General features: G+C 37.3%; 2 protein-coding genes across 11 annotated transcripts in view; both read left to right on the forward strand.

Annotated features, from left to right (window-relative positions):
• The window catches only part of limd1a (LIM domains containing 1a), a 179,417-nt gene that overhangs the window by 82,841 nt on the left and 78,386 nt on the right, over window positions 1-18,190 (forward strand). The window lies entirely within an intron of this gene.
• Window positions 1-18,190, forward strand: part of cyb5r4 (cytochrome b5 reductase 4) — a 32,307-nt gene that overhangs the window by 11,658 nt on the left and 2,459 nt on the right. For 8 of the 10 annotated variants that reach the window (XM_087285757.1, XM_087285759.1, XM_087285760.1 and 5 more), the window contains 9 exons: window positions 58-115; window positions 2,123-2,216; window positions 5,422-5,454; window positions 7,266-7,388; window positions 11,252-11,392; window positions 12,928-13,077; window positions 15,041-15,191; window positions 16,719-16,805; window positions 17,569-17,730. In XM_087285757.1, coding sequence (XP_087141883.1) covers window positions 58-115; window positions 2,123-2,216; window positions 5,422-5,454; window positions 7,266-7,388; window positions 11,252-11,392; window positions 12,928-13,077; window positions 15,041-15,191; window positions 16,719-16,805; window positions 17,569-17,730 — 999 coding nt within the window. Of the gene's footprint in view, window positions 1-57; window positions 116-2,122; window positions 2,217-5,421; window positions 5,455-7,265; window positions 7,389-11,251; window positions 11,713-12,380; window positions 12,683-12,927; window positions 13,078-15,040; window positions 15,192-16,718; window positions 16,806-17,568; window positions 17,731-18,190 lie in introns of those variants that run through there. The other 2 variants (XR_015510482.1, XR_015510483.1) reach the window with 1 other exon arrangement.

Raw genomic sequence — 18,190 nt, forward strand, 5'->3', positions numbered from 1 at the left:
AAAATGTATCACTGACGCTGGCTGATTCTTGTATGTGATTTGTTTCTTCCTCTTTAGGTATGATTGGTTCCAGACAGATGGCACTGTTAATATTGTTGTTTACACCAAGCGAAAGGTCAGTGTAGCTCATTTTCATGAAGTAGAAACTATTGATAATGCATTTCTTACGATAGTTGTCCCCAATCCCCGGGCTGCGGAGCGGTACCAGTTCATTGGTCAATTGGTATCGGGCCACACAAGAAATCATTAATTATTTCCATTTTATTAATTATCTAAGTCTGAACTATCTTTTATTTTGAAATGTCTTTTATTTTGAAAAACAATCTTTTTTTTTTCCGGTTACCTCTCGGTCATTTATTCATTCATTTTCTTTTTGGTTTAGTCCCTTTTATTAATCAGGGGTCGCCACAGCGGAATGAACACCAACCCATCCAGCATATGTTTTACGCAGCCCAACCAGCTGCAACCCAACACTGGGAAACACCCATACACACTCATTCACACTCATACACTTCGGACAATTTAGCTTACCCTATTCACCAATAGTGCATGTCTTTGGACTGTGGGGGAAACCCACACAAATGCGGGGAGAACATGCAAACTCCACAGAAATGCCAACTGAGCCAGCTGAGGCTCGAACCAGCGACCTTCTAGCTGTGAGGCAACATCGCTACCCACTCCGCCACCGCGATGCCCCATCTCGGTCATTTGAGCGCCAAAATTTAACGCACAAGCTAGCAAAATGAGTAAGAAGCAGACTTCTTTGGAAACTGGAAGAGTAAAAGACCCAGTGAAGGACCCACAGAGACTGCCAAGGAATGCCACAACCCATTTGTCAACAAATCAGGTGAATCCAGCATGTCTGTGCAAGAAGATAAACTGCCGGAGATCGCAAATGATGGCGACTCTAGGGGCTGTTCACATATCACGGCTTTTCTGCGTGCAAGTTTGTTATTGCCAATGGATATTTAAAACAAATCTTTATTTTCATATTGGGAGTGACGCGCATGTGGCACAATGCGCTCACACCTTCCAGGTGCACGCAGTTGAGTGCATTCCCCTCCCCCATTGGGCCATGGTAAAATTGTCAGGTGTTAACCGGTCTAAAAGGGGGATAAAAAGATTGGGGATTACTGACTTACGACAAAACAGTTCCCCTAGAAAAATGACAATTTATTGTTTTATTTATGTTTTAAATAATTTATTTATGTAATGATATTAAAATAAACAGGTTAAAGTTATTTATCAGATCTAATTAATGACATTTTCAGTCTAAAAAACGGTTCACGCTAGGGTTGGGAGATGTTGACCAATTTGGCATCACACGATGCCTAATGTAAAACATCATGATGGATGATGGTATCGACTTCGTAGGCAGCGGTGAATTAATTATTTATGAATAATTAATTAATTCATAACAGATTAATTACGAGTAGCCTACCATTTCAACTACCTGACCTACTGGTCTTAGTTTTACCCATAACCAAATCATACATAAAGATAAGTTACACACTAACTGGACTCTGGCATGAATAGGCAGAGTGATCCGTGTCAATATAATGGCGTCAATAAATTTGTTTGGTAAAAAGCTGTACCACCAACAGGATCCAACCAACAGTATCTGAGGTTTACACTAAAATTACTAAGTATAAGTGTAAAAGCGAAAGATTGAAGCAGTGTACTGATGCTGTGACGCGTTACGTGATAGATTCAAAAGACTGAAGAGTTGTTAGATAGAGACAAGATTGAATAAATATCACGTTTAACACCTATAGTGAGATGCGATCCAGCGGTACGTCCTTGATAAACTGTCCGACGTCTTCTGCTCTCTGGGATTTTGTGCGCAAAGCACCCGCTGAAAGCTTGAGCTCAAATGCATGCATACACTGCAGTGCATTGACAGTGTTTGTGTGGGTATGTGTGTGTGGTCACCCGATGTGCGTTTTCAGCGGTATAGTGTGGACGGAGATCTTTTCAGAAATGCTAGATACACATTTTATATGCTGTTATCGTGATAATGATAGTTTTGCGATATATTGCACAGCTCTTGTAGAAAGTAATAGAAAACAAAAATAGTAATTAAAACAACATTAATGTCAAACAAGTGTCTTTGTTATCGCAGATTCCCAGCGCCGGCTGTGCAGTGGTGGATCTACAGGATGATAATCTCAGAGTAGAGATGCTGTTGGGCAGGATGTCGTACCTTCTCTACTGGCGTGAGTCTTTCTGCATTTCTCCAGCCATACATTGTTTACAAGTGTTTTCAATTTCTGTATGCAATGACTTCAGCACTGTATATGTAGAGAATTATTAGCCCTCTTGAATTATTACCTCCTGTATATTTTCCCCCAATTTCTGTTTAGCAGAATGAAGATTTCACATTTTTAACACATTTAGACACACATTTCTGAACATGATAGATTTAATAACTCATTTCCAATAACTGATTTCTTTTATCTTTGCCATCGTGACAGTACATAATTGTAAGAGGCTGAATTATCATGCGCATTATATGACAAAACATGTCTTTTTGACTCAAGAAGGTCCATACTGACTCCAAAGGCAGATACTGATGGGGGTTTTATGATGTGGTAGGGTTGTAACAATATACCGGTATGACGGTTTACCACGATTTGAACGTGCACGATTATCATACCATGAACAATTGCATATCAACGGTTTTAACCCTTAAAGACAGAGACAGCCGCCCGCGGCTAAAAATAAGTATTGCTCTTAAATGTTTAATAACTTTTGATCCGCTGATCCGATTCATACAATTCAAAGATTGGCATAAAGAAGAGAATCTCAGCTTTCCAGTGCTGTATCACATAACATTCGCGGACTTTCAGAGGCTCCGGAATCAGTGCGGTTACGTCATCAACATTTGACAACGCTGATTTGACAAAGAAACGCTCGTCACTGTGTCTCCGGACAAATCAGACATGATACATTGATGCATTGTCCCTCCTCCATGCCCAGATTGGTTCAAACTCGCTATATCACAACCAATAAGCATAGGTTTCGCTTTTGTTTGTGGACCAAGCTTTTTGAACAACACGGAATGAGAGATAGGCATACATTTATGCGCGGCTAAATAAAACGCAAAAAAAAAAAAAGTTTTGCATGAAATAATTCTCATACTAAGTACTTTTGCATGCACAGCAGCACAGAAACATGACAAAACAGTGACACAGCAAAGACGAACTGCTGCTCTTGCTGTTTTCAAAAGACGCAAATGAAGATGCAGCTGCTTGTCTGCATTGCAGACAACCATATCCAAATCCATATCGATAGACAACCATATCCATGCTGGCACATAAAACCTAAGGATGTTCCATATTGAATCTAGTTTCGTTATGTAACTATTTATAGTATAGTAAATATTTATATCTATTTTTTACTGAGGATTTGCACCATGTTTATTTGGACTTTATTTGGACTTTGACACATTATTTATTATTTTATTATTTTTATTTGTTCATTGTAAGTGGTGTTGTTTATAGTAACTAAAAATATATTATTTGGAAAAAGTCAAATTTGCTTCACTGTTCTATTATTTTGTAACATTTGTAACCGTATACCGCGAAACCGTCAAACCGTGGTATTGTTTTAGACGATTATCATACCGTAAAAAATTCATACCGTTACAACCCTATGATGTGGTCACATGTTGATTGGTCAGTTTGAATGTCTCAATATTTGGGCTTTAGTCACATGGTCAAGAAAGATACAAAATAGGTGTAAAACTCTGCTCTCTCTCTTTTCCTGACCTGTCTTTTCCCGGTCTGTTTCTCTCCTGCTCTGCTATTCTCCTCCTCTAGAGTCTATCTTCTCTGACACTACTGCAATCAGGTTAACTTCTGGGCCTGCTCTCTTTTGCTGCATCCGAAACCGCATGCTTCCATACTATATAGTACGCTAAAATCAGTATGCGAGTCGAGTAGTACGTCTGAATTCATAGAATTCGAGAATCAGTAGGCGAGAAGTACCCGGATGACTCACTACTTCCGGTGAGATTCAAGAGTTTGCATCCCATGCCTGCAGCGCTATCCCATGATGCCCCGCGATCGAATTCATGAATGGGTGTAAAGCGACGCAACTGACGCAGGTAGGTCACGTGACCATGACAAAATGGCGGATGTAGTACGTCCGAATTCAGTTCATACTTTTCATATTCATACTGTATAGAGCGTACTTTTCTAACGGCCGAGTAGTACCTTCTGAGTAGTAGGCGGTTTCGGACGCAGCCTTTGTCTCTCTCTTTCCCTCCACCTGTGTCTCTCCTTCTACCTCTGTTAACTTTAATTTTACATTTAAGCTGGGTACAATTAATATCATATGTCTTATCATTTCATATTTTATCATTTTATACAGTTATTTGTACTTAAATCAGTTGTAACCATAGCAAGTTATTGTCATTAAATCATTTCATTTTCAAGTATTTGTGAATTGCTTTTGATTTAACATCAACACTTAATTGCTTCAAATTGCATTATAATACAATCACATAATTTCAACGCTCTCCCACATTTATAGCTATTAATACTGCCCTTATTTCCGTTTTTGGTATGAGATTGCAGAAGAATGGTTTGAGTAGAAATGTACAGTTTTTTACCATTAATACTGTTACTTTTTAGTCATTCGGCAGAACTACAGTTCGAACCGCTGTGGTTAAAACCCATTCTTACATAATATTTTACCAGATATTGTTTAAGATACTGGTATTCAGCTTGAAGTGACAATTAAAAAGCTTAACTAGGTTAATTAGGCAAGTCATTGTATAACGATGGTTCATTCTGTAGATAATTGAAAACAAATATTGCTTAGGGGGGCGAGTAATATTGAGCTTAAAATGGTTTTTAAAAAATTAATATCTGCTTTTACTATTGCCGAAATATAACAAATAAGACTTTCTCCAGAAGAAAAAATATTATAGGAAATATTGTGAAAATTTCCTTTTCCTATTAGACATAATTTAGGAAATATTTAAACATTTAAATCACAGGCGAAAAATTCTGACTTCAGCTGTAAATGGCAGATAATAACATATCACCCTTCCCTAAATAAAGGTGTTCCACTAGGCTCAGAATTGGGCCCCTTTTATATGTGTGCTGTTTAATGTATATTTAACATATAATTTGTAAAATCTATAGTATTTTGCCTAATACAGATTGTATTTTTATGTTTATGTGCTTCCACGTTAAAAAAGTCCTAATATTAGTGCTTATGTTCAATCCGACATACATGGTTGATTAAAATATGCGCATATTTCATCAGTGCTTTTAAACAAGGTTGAACATAGTTTACATTAGATTTACTTTGGGTAAGTTTAGGTCAGATTTACCTTCCCAGAACACTCTGAATGTTTTAAATGACAAATCTGAAGTTTATTAAAGGTTTATTAAACTCTTTCTGTTTCAGGCCTGTCCAGTAGAGTTCAAGATCATGTTGATGGTGAGTAGTTTGCCAAAGTAGATCAGACTTCTTGTGTGTGAAAAGCACTGTGGGGGTACAACTGTATCATCTAATAATATTGTTATTTATACAACAGTTCTGTCTGGTTCTCGAATCTGATTGGCTGATAACTGTACAGCCATCTCACCCTTCTGTATTACTCCGCCCACATAGAGAGACATCGAATCAATAAACTCACTACAGTTTGACAAATATTGCAGCTGTTGGACAACATCATGTACTTTTGGGGATTTTTTAGGCAAGAATTTAGTTGTTTAGATTGCAGCTATGCCGTTTATTTTTAAGGATATTACAGTGCATGGCCATCAGCCTGTCATACTGAGCAGAGCAAAGACAGTTGACGTTCCACCGCAAGAGGGCGATAGAGGGCGCATAATAAGTGCTTAGGGGAGGAAAAACTTGTAACTTGATTAAATCATTGTATATTAGCTGACATTCTTAGTCGATCCCTCTTTTTTGTATGTTGTAGTGCTGTATTTATACCATAGTAATCTGCTGGTGTTTGCTTTGCTTTGGCTTTTTCAGGGTTAATTATTGTGATCTCCCGATTACAACAGAAAATACTGGGAACTGTCACTACACCAGTGGTCACCAAACTTGTTCCTGGAGGGCCGGTGTCCTGCAGATTTTAGCTCCAACCCTAATCAAACACACCTGAACAAGCTAATCAAGCTAATCTTACTAGGTATACTTGAAACATCCAGGCAGGTGTGTTGAGGCAAGTTGGAGCTAAACCCTGCAGGGACACCGGCCCTCCAGGACCGAGATTGGTGACCCCTGCTCTAGATTGATGGCATTTCATGCTGTTTAGCCTTATAATCTTAAAATGTGAGCTGTTTTGTCATCACTTTAGACATTACGCTAGAGAATCATTCAAATAGTCACTCTTAAGTGACGTTGGTGAAGTAGCTATCAGCTGCAGATATGAATGAATGGCGGAAGAAAGTAGTTCCTCTTACAAAAGGGTTTTGAGACTCGTGTTTGATTTTCTTTTTTATATACACAATTATGTCGTCGAGCTGTTGTATAAACACAATATCACACTCGTAGCAGTGCAATATGGCTGTATATAGTCAATGGTTGGACACTAAAGCACTTGGCCTGCAGTTTCGAACCAACATATACCTCCCACCTGTGCTGATATACAGCCATATCGCACTGCTACAAGTGGGATATTGCTCATGAATACTTTATTTATTTTGGTTATTTTTAAGGGATTTTTAAGTATTTTTTTGAACACAAAAAGAAGATATTTGGAAGAATGCTGGTTGCTGGCACTCATAGTAGGAAAAAGTATTATTGAAGGCGATGGGTGCCAGCAACCCACTGTGTTCAGATTAAGTAAATTATGACAATGTTTGTTTTTGAGTGAACTATCACTTTTAAAATGTAGTTGAAGTCAGAATTATTAGCCCTCCTGTGTATGTTTTCCCCAATTTCTGTTTAACGGAAAGATTGCTTCAACACATTTCTAAACATAATAGTTTTAATAATTAATTTCTAATCACTGATTTATTTTCTCTTTGCCATGATGACAGTAAATAATATTAGACTAGATATTCTTTAAGACACTTCTATACAGCTATTCTAGCCGAAATAAAACAAATAAGACTTTCTCAAGAAGAAAAAAATATTATAGGAAATACTGTGAAAAATTTCTTGCTCAGTTAAACATCATTTGGGAAATATTTGAAGACACAAAGTCACAAAAGGACGAATAATTTTGACTTCAACTGTATGGATAGGCACATCAATAATATAAGTGCTTCTCTGTTTTCCTCTACTAATAGTGCAGACAGCCCACTCTGTTGGAAAGGTTCAGTTGTGCCTGCGCAAATCCGTCAAAGAAAAGTGGACGCAGTTGGGGCAATCGCTTGAACACCATGACACATTCATTCAATGTAAAGATCGAGGTGAGTTGCAAACCTGATTTTTCAAGAACATGCAAACTCCCATACACACTCATACACTACGGACAATTTAGCTTACCCTATTCACCAATAGTGCATGTCTTTGGACTGTGGGTAAACCCACATGAATGCGGGAAGAACATGCAAACTCCACACAGAAATGCCGACTGACCCAGCTAATGCTCGAACCAGCAACCTTCTTGCTGTGAGGCGAATATTTTTATCCATTTTTCAGTGAATATTGGTGATATATTTTGGTGCATTTGAACAAAACAGATTTATTAAACTGATATATTTATGAAAATAATATTTTAGTCACCAAACATCTTTAGAAATAGAAACGATAATACATGTAAATTCATGTGAAATACTGGAAAAATATTACAAATCAACAAAATGTTATACATTTTTTGATTCTCTCGAGTTTTGCTCTTATTTGTTTTTTTTATTTCATATTTTTTCCTAACATAAGTTTGGGTGTGCTAATTTTGGACCGTTGTCATAAGTTGTTTTGTTAGATGAGCTCCAGATTTGGCTTCAGTATTGACTAATCGAATGTATATGCACATGATAATATTATAAAGCTTCCTATAGTAAATATTCATCTAAATAAGAGATTTGTAAAAGAGGGAACTCATATATGTTGAGCATCGTATATAACTTCTTTCTCATTGCGTTTATTTTATACTTCAAACCGGATTTGATGTCAGAGCATTTTAGTGTCTTTTAGCAACAATATCAAACAAGCACCATAATAAAAACGAATTGCAGTAGATTATTTAAGTTAGTTTAGTTAATCTTAACTATCCGCTTGTCAAGTGTGACGTCACGCAAAGCGGCTTCTGGGTCCAAGTGCTCTATTCAACTGAATGGGGAGACTCATGAAATGGTGATATATAAACGTTTACAAAGTGATTTAATGCTTTCGAAAATCACGATCGCAGTATATATGTCCATGCCAAATATCCGATGGCCAGAAAGTGATTCATTTCTTTTATAAGTTGTTAAATTTTTGGTATTTGTTATGCAGCAAGCCCAGAGATTGTTGTGTACACTATGACTTTATATAAAATTAACTTTAATTTGTGATAGGAATAAAACGTGATCATAAACCAATGATTTCTCCACTCAAATGAATGGTGGCTTGGACCCGGAAACAGTATTACATACATCACAAACACGTCACCACTTAACAAGCGGATAGTTAAAGGTGCATTATGTAAGTTTGACACCCAGTGGTTGAACTAAGTAACTAGGCAAGCGCAGGTTGACAGAATGAGGACCAAGAGGAGAGAGTCGACAGTCGAGCCTAAAGGCTGATTTAAATCGTGTTCTTTATAAAAGCAATGGCAGGCAATAGAAGGAATATTCTCCATGTTAAAAGGAGTTTTTGTTATAACCAACACCTAAAATATAAATTTTATTTATTTATAAATTTTATAAATTTATTATTTTACTTTTTCTTGCTGCTGAACAACAGAAAACTGACAATGATCACCTCAGATAGACCTCATGTGCTTTATTCAGTGTAAATGCTAATAATGTGAGTTTGAATGCCATTTTACATGACATTTATTGCCATACTACTGAAAGCAGCAGCAGATATTTCACCTCAGATCTTGAAAAAAAAAATCGTTTGAAATTAAACTTTAATACTGTGACCCAGTGTAAAACAGGGATTCTTCATCATTACTTTGTAACCTGGTCACGAAATTAGAGACGATAACTGCTTTCAAGGTATACTGTGGTTTGGAAAAGCTTTTAAAAAGGTTTTAAAACCGGCAACATTTTCTGCTATACCATTCCTAAGGTATGGGTAAGATTTTTTAGTCATGTTTTTCTTTTTTTTTTTTTTAAGCCAGCAGTATCTCCAGCAGAAAATATTTCCAAAGATGTCATTTCAAATTGTAAAGAAACCTATGTTTTCGAAACTAACGAAGACGGCAGAAGTCAATGATTAATTTAAATGGTTTAGCCCAACATGTTTACTGCTCCAAAATACTATAAATATTTCTTAAAATTACATATATTGTGTTCAAAGAGGAAAAAATAATTTAAAACAATTAAAAAGCACATATATTAGAGCAGTAATCAAAATACTATGAAACCGTGATATTTTTATCCAAGCTTATCATACCATCAGAATCTTATACCAGCCCATGCCTACACTAAATGTTTACCTTCGTAATATTTATAATATTTGCTAATTAATAACCACCTCATGTCAAACTCTGAGTCTGCTACTTGTTATGTTCCCACTTAAATCTAGAGGTAAAAACACAGCTAGGAACGAACAAATGAAGGAAGATGGGAGAGAAGCGCTTCCAGACCCAGAATCAACAGTCAACACCTTCTTAATATTCTGATCACCATCAGGCAACCATTGATTAATTGTCTGATCAAATGAAATAATATATCTTAAATTTTAAAGAAACAATACAAAACAAAAATAATACCTCAGGATATGGGGGTCCAAAAATAACAAACAAAATAGCCAATAACTAATTTAAGACAAACTAACTTATCTAACAAAATAAACATTTCCAAAAGAAAGCAAATACATATTACTTCCATTTCTCCCTGCTTACCCACTAAAACAGGAGAAAAAGGTTTTAAAATAAAAGACACCCCACGCCTCAGGCCGTACTCACACTAGGTACAGTTGCCCCGAACCGGGCCAAAGCACTCACACCACAATCGGGCCTGGGCACGCTTCTGTCATCGATTCTGCACTGTTCAGTGAGAAGCGCTCTCACCCAGTAGCACAGTGGAGATTTCTCTAGTGATATCGTTTAAGTCATTTAATATGCAGTGACATGCAGTCATATCTCGCCAAACAGTCCTTAGGGATGCGGTGACACGCAGTCAGATATTTCGCCGAACAGAACCGGCACTTTTGGCGCTCATAATCATCCTGCTCTCGTGCTGCAGGAATGAGGAGGTCTGCTGAAGCCGCGCAGCTGTCGTGCAGTGAGGGGTTTGGGTCTTTAATAAACTACGACAGTTTGCGTTCACTGAACAGTAGAATTATTAATAAATCCATGTGAATCGAGACTTCCCTTAAAAGTCACGTTTCGCTTTCAGTTTCGGGCTTTAGCGTGTTTTGCACTCACACTACAAACGTACCGTGCCAAAGCCCAAGTGAACCGCGCTCAGGCCCACCTCCTCCAACCGGGCCAGGGCCGGCCAAGTGAACCGTGCCTGAGCCCAATTCAGCGCACTCACACTTCTCAAACGATCCGGGAAACGGGCCTGGGCACGGTACGGATGGCATAGTGTGAGTAGGCCCTTACTCATACCAGCAACTTGGTTCACATTATAAACATGAAACAACTAGAAGTCAGAAGCCCCTGGTATCTGGTCCTTCTGGTCGGCTGCAGCCAGCCTTTATAGCCCAATAGATTAGCTGTGCAGATTGGACTCAGGTGGCATCAATCTGTAAACAAAAGAAATCAGAAAACAAAGGAGAAAAACTGCAATATAGAAACAAAAATAAAACAGTTACGGGACGTAACATACTGTCCACCGGAGGTCACATTTCAGTCACATATGCATGCTTTGAGACCCTTCCTGAATGAATAAAATATGCAGTTTTTACAAAGCAACCCGGGCTGCTGAAATATAATTGGCTAAACTGGCATTGGGCGGGTTAAATAACCAAAACAAACACAGCCGTTTCATCACATAATGCACATTTTCAAAGCAGAATATCTGTCTTCAGCATTGTTTTTTCAGGTAAACAAGAATGCCCATGTTTCTTAAATATCTGCAGACACATCATGCTATTTTTTATTTGCTTTAGAAGAGTCAAAAACCTACAAACAGCACCTTTGATACTTTGTGTAATAGCATTTGTTTTGTCACAGGGCTCTTCTACAGGGAGTGTGTGCTGCTTTCGAAAACAGACGTCACACACAACACGCAGCTCTTGCGTTTGCAGCTTCCTCCAGGGTCACGTATGCAAGTTCCTGTGGGAAGACACGTCTACCTCAAAACGTCTGTCCAGGGTAATACGTGACTATTTCACACATCACTTGTTCTGCTGATTGAAGAACAGCTGACACAATATTGGAAAATTTGAACATTGCGATGTTTTGTTATTCTGCTATATATATTGTAGTGTTGTCACAATACTGGAATTTGATAGCAGTCAATACTTACATTTTAAAAGCGTCCATTTCCTGCTAACATTTGTGCGCTGTTGAACAGGAGCATCTTAAAGTCGTTTCGTATCTGTGGTGACACTCAGTAAACAGCGGTGAGTTTGGTGAACTGATGACCTGCACAGCCAATCACAGTCATTTCTGTTGAGCACATGAACACAATGGCTGTTTCTCAATATGCGTTCTTCAGCGGTCTTGCGTCCTCGTGTTCTCGTGCAACGTCATCATCAGCTGCTCAGTTCCAATACTCAAGACCGCAAGTACGGAGGACGCGTGAAACTTCCCGGATGTGATCTTGATATCGAGGACGCACTGATGCAGACTTGAGCACCGAACTCGCTCTGGAAGTCCCAGAAGTCATTGCGACTGGAGGTGGGAAGCGCAGCATTTTATTTAGATTTATTAATAAGGTTCAGAGATATGACTTATTTACCTCAGGAGTTTCCCTAAATGAAACGGTGAAAGTAAACATTAACATGAACATCTTAATAAAGGAATAAACACATTAAGGGTGTTTGTTTGTTGAAATTCGTATTAAAATCTGTTTTATTTATATTGTGCAGAGTATATTTATAATGTTTTTATGCAAAGTATATATTTTGATGAGGGGGGAAACAATAAATCGTTGTATGAGTGCTGTAATGTTTAAATAATTTCCATTTAAAACACGTAAAGGTCACATGACCATCAGGAAGAACGCAGCATCCCATTTCTCAAGGGCGCATTCTCTGCCCTCGCGGTCTCCTGAGTTCGTTCTTCCGAGGACACGTGGCAAGACCGCTCTCCACAAGAACGCAAGTCCGTTCTCTGCGTTCTTGGAATTGAGAAACAGCCAATGTAAAGTGCTGTTAAGCCAAGTGTAAAGCGCTCAAATGTTAGCGGGAAATGGAACAGAATAGTCAAACAGTATTCAGATATACTTTAATTAAATAAGCAAGTGTAAAATAACACTGCATAGTCTTTGTTGTATAAATAATTTAATAAATTTAATCATTATTAAGCATTTTAAATCAGTCAATTCATCAGCAGATCGCTCGTTGGTCAGCTTATAGTCGATCAGTATTCAGGTATACATTAATTGAATAATCAAATGTAAAATAACACTACATAGTCTTTGTTGTATAAATAATTTAACACAACTAATCAATATTAAGGTTACAATTGGTACAATTTCTAATGCCTGAATGTTTTTAAAAACCTCATACAGTCACAAGCCTAAAAAAATGCATGCAAACGATGAATTATAATCCACCATCAACACTGCATATCTTGCGATGTGACTATTGCGAATGCTCACATTGCGATATCAATGCTGAAGCGATATATTGTGCAGCGCTAGTTGACAATTTCATTTCATTTTTGTGTGTTTGGATGAGCAGGTACGGATGTTGTGAAACCCTACACAGCAGTGGATCAGATGCTAATACCTCCCTCACAGTCCAGTGCTGAAGTGGGCTCAGACATACATCTCATGATAAAGGTCTATCCGGATGGAGTGTTGACCCCGCACATCGCCAACCTTCCTATTGGTTCGTACTTCTTCTCTTTAAAGAAGGAAACTGTGACTGTGTCCCGATACCTGTGGTTTTGGCCAGTTGAGAGCGTGTGAACATGAAGGGAATTAAGTAGGGCTGAATGAAAAATCAACATAGTATAGCATTCGCAATTTAGCATAAGCTGGGATTGCCTTGCATTTTATTTAGGAAAAGTATAATCTGGCAAATCTCCAGAAGGACAGAAGGCTCGAGGTTGCATTCAGAGGAGAATGTCTAAACACTTCTTCATTGTGGTTCACATTGTTGATGGAAAAACAACACAGCAAATGAGATTGAAATATTTTCCAGTTTTCTAGAAATTAATTCATTTCTAATTAATGCAGACCCCCTTGTTTTTCAGTTTTTTTTGTATTTTTTTTGCAACAAAAATGACTGATTTTGTGGTGGTAATTCCAGAAATTTGCTGACAATTTTGCGATTAAAAAATATATAAATAGAAAATTATATATATATATATACACACACACACACACACATATATATAATAATAATATATAATTAATAATAATAATAATAATAATAATAATAATAATAATTAATAATATATATATTAGGCTTGGGTGGTAATACGATAATATGGTACACTGCGAGATCTAAAAATAGCAACGGTGTCAGTTTCAATACCGTTATACCGTCATAAAAACAATGCACTTAAATAGGAGACAAGTATTAAATAATAAATATTTATTTAATCCCTACAAATGCGTATGCGTGAGTGTGGAGAGAGAGAGAGAGAGGCGAGGTAAGATTTCGAGTCGCGCACCAAGTCACCTGCAGTTTGTGTGTGTGTGTAAATAAGAGCATGCTGTCTGTGTGTCGCTTGGTGCTCTCTCTTTGTGTGTGTGTTTGTGTGTGTGTGTGTGTGTATGTGTGTGTGTGTGTGTGTGTGTGTGTGTGTGTGTGTGTGTGTGTGTGTGTGTGTGAATGAGAGAGAGAGAGACACACACACACACATAGATGATTATAAATGAATCATTGTTAATATACTGATTATTATTGTTTTTATTACTGTTTTATCCTAAATTGTTGATTGTTAAATGTACAGTTCATTCTGATCTATTTTTTGTATTGATTTGTATGAATAATATATGTTGAATAATAATAATAATATGTATTGAATATTAATGTGATATATAGAATATGATGTATTGTTGATATTTTGTTTAATTATTATATGTAAATATTTATTTATTTATTACATTTTTCTTTTTTTACTACTACTACTATTTACTGTTAGTACTGTTTTTGTTATATATGTTACTTTATAACTGCTTTGGCAATACATTTGTAACATTTGTCATGCCAATAAAGCAATTATTGAATTGAAGTGAATTGAGAGAGACACACACACACATGTGGATGCGTGTATGCTCGATCGCTCGGGAGTGATACCGCGCAACCGCTCCCTTTTACGTTACCGACCGCTCCCGCGCTTTATTCCGAAACGCGCACACACACACACACACACACACACACACACACACACACACACACACACACACACACACACACACATACACACAGAGCGAGAGAGAGAGAGTGCGTGGTGCTGTGCATCTCTCTCTCGCTCTGTGTGTGCGTGCGTGCGTGCGTCCGTCTCACGCAGATCTCTAATACGAACAAGACAAACAGCTGACCGTGAACCTCAGGTCGCATATACGGTATTCAGTTTCTGAATGGTTTAGGCACAAGCCAACACTTTGGTGACACTGTCTGAGCCTTTCGTCATATTTTTTTTATTATGCACGGTAATACCGGATACCGGGGTAAAATAGGGAGGAGGTTTGACAGTGTCAAAATTTGGATACCGCCCAAGCCTAATGTTTATATATATATATATATTGAATATTAGATGGTTTTCATGTAAAATAGTCATTAAAAGCATGAACTGCGGTAATGTTAATAGTACTGTGTGATGTGATGTTTTTTGCTCCAGGAGCGTCCCTGTCTGTAGGAGGCCCTGAAGGCTCCCTTACTCTGCGAGTCCTACGGGATGTCACTCATCTCTACATGTTAGCAGCGGGCACAGGATTCACACCCATGGCTCGTCTCATCCGGCTGGCCCTGCAGGAATTCACAGTGATCAGGTCTGTAACACATACAATACCTGACAAAAGTCTTGTCATGGATCTCAGTTGTAAGAGCAACAAATAATAACTTCTAGTTGATCATTTGGAAAAGTGGCAGAAGGTGGATTTTTCTGATGAATCATGGTTTAAGGTTACATTTAATATGGGGGCGTGCGAGAGATCTGCAGAGTGGATGATCAACATCAACAGCCTGAGGTATCAAGACATTTGTGCTGCCCATTACATTACAAACCACAGGAGAGGGACAATTCTCCAGCAGGATAGCGCTCCTCATACTTCAGCCTCCACATCAAAGCTCCTAAAAGCAAAGAAGGTCAAGCTGCTCCAGGATTGGCCAGCCCAGTCACCAGACATGAACATTATTGAGCATGTCTGGGGTAAGATGAAGGAGGAGGCACTGAAGATGAACACAAAGACTCTTAATGAACTCTGGGAGTCCTGCTGAACGCTTTCTTTGCCATTCCAGATGGCTTTATTAATAGGTTGAGTCATTGCAGAGATAAAGTAAAAAAACAACAACAAATAATTAAAAATCTAATCAAACATTCAGTTTCTGTCCTAGTTTAATTCATGTTTTGCTTCCTTTACAGTTGTGTGATATATTGTCACAGAAATTGTTGCTATAAGCGACATTATTGTCATTTTGAGATCATTTTATGTCACTGATTATATAATGATTATACAGTATAACAGCATGATAGTGTAAACAGCCATAAACACGTTAAATTACGTAGCATTCTTATGGTTATTTAGGTTCTATAATTTGATGTAAAAAATGTACATGTCCTATTACGTATATGCACTATTAAATGTCCTATTAGGTCCAATTGTAAACATTGACACCAGTAAGTTAATATGTAAATGTCATTGTAAAACGGCTTTAATGTTATTTGTGGATTTGTAAGTATATTTGTCAACCACAAAACTTATTGAGCTCATCTCTGAGTATTGCACAATAAGTCAGTATATTGATTATTGTGACAGGCCTAGTCAAAACATGCATAGTCCTAGGTGTTCTAACCTTACAGAATATTAAGTAATACTTGTGTTTGTTTTTTTGCATATAAGATGTTTTGGTCCCACTTTATATTAAGTGGCCTTAACTAAAATGTACTTACATAGGAATTAATAGTTTGCTACAATGTACTTATTGTGTAAATGCATGTATTTACTGTGTACTTATGCTTGATTGAATACATGTATGTAATTACATCTGTAATTAACTTTTGTGATTACATTTGTAAGTACACTGTTGACCTTCCCTTACTCCTTAACCTACCCTTAAACCTACCCATGCCACCAAACCTGTCCATAACCCAACCCCTATCCCAACTCAAGAGCACCACAAGTGTTCTCAAATACATTATAAGCACAGCAAGTACATTGTATTTATTATTATTTTTTTAATGTAAGTACATAGTAGTTAGGGACACTTAATATAAAGTGGGACCAATGTTTTTATAATATAAACACTAACACTAATTATTATTATTTTATTATTATTATTATTTTTATTTTTTTTAGAAAAATGAAGCTGATGTTCTTCAACCGGCAGGAGAGAGACATACTTTGGCAGTCACAACTGGATGAATTATGTACAAAAGAGGAAAGGTAGCATTAACACATTGCATATTGTGACTGTTCATTGGGTTTGACTTTATTTTGATGCTCCCTTTTGCACTTTTTGTTACTAAAAGTTGCATTGCAACTAGGCATTAAAAAAAGTTTTTTTTATACTTATGTAGAAAATAATAATTTTTCTAACATTAAAATCCTTTAATTTTTGGTGCATAACTAACATGCCCTGCATTGGAATTTAGTGCAGCTTTTAGTTGGTCAATGGTGCGCTCTATTTCAGTTCCTCAAAATAGCAACAAGCCAACAATGTGCCTTAACACACCTCTATTCTAGTGATAGACCAGCACACCCATGAGTCCACAAAGTGGCACAAATGGATTTGCTATTTAAACAAAGTGGTGCAAAACGTGAAAATTAGGGTTGCGCTGGTCTGAAAATAGCAACAAATCGCGCCAAACAGGTCTTGCGCCTTATTTTGCCAGGTGTGTGATAGGACCCAGTAGGACCCAATAAAGGGTTAATGCTGCCAAATGAGATCAACAGTAAAAATTACACATTTGAACTTTTCCCAACAAGGGAAACCTCCAACAATCAAGAATGCATGACTATATACTGTCATGGCCTTGTAGTCAAAAAATTTTATTATATTAGAAAGTCAATGGGGCAAAAACAGCCCCCAACAAAACGAAAGGGGAGTCAATTTGAATAAAAAAAAGCCTTAATTTTGTTGATTAAACGTGGAGATACTGTCAATGCAGAACTTTAGCGTTCTAACGCTCGTGTTTGTTTCTGTTAGATTTGAGGTGCAGCATGTTCTCTCAGAGCCTGCAGACTCGTGGACGGGCAGAAGAGGACGGATAGATGCTTGTATGCTGCAGAACTTCCTGGAGAGGCCAGAAAACTCCAAGTGTTTAGTGTGCGTGTGCGGCCCTGCTGGATTTACAGAGTCAGCAGTGCAGTGAGTTCATTTCTTTTTAAACAGTTGAAGTCAGAATTATTAGCCCCCCTGCATCCCCCCCCCCCAATTTCTTTTTAATGGAAAGATTTTTACAACACATTTCTAATCATAATAGTTTTAATAACTTATTTCTAATAATTGATTTATTTTATCTTTACCATGATGACAGTAAATAATATTTGACTAGATGTTCTTCAAGACACTTCTATACAGCTTAAAGTGACATTAAAGGGCTTCACTTGATTAATTAGGCAGGTTAGGGTAATTAGGCAAGTCATTGTATAACAGTGGTTTGTTCTTTAGACAATCAAAAACAAATATGAGTTAAGGGGGCTAATAATATTGACCTTAAAATGATTTTTAAAAATTAAAACTGCTTTTATTCTAGCCAAAATAAAACAAATAAGACTTTCTCCAGAAGAAAAGATATTATACACTTTAAACACTTTAAGGAAATCTA

Source organism: Danio rerio, chromosome 16, assembly GCF_052040795.2.
Source record: "Danio rerio strain M-AB ecotype USA chromosome 16, GRCz13ab, whole genome shotgun sequence".
In the NCBI taxonomy this organism is placed as follows: domain Eukaryota; kingdom Metazoa; phylum Chordata; class Actinopteri; order Cypriniformes; family Danionidae; genus Danio; species Danio rerio.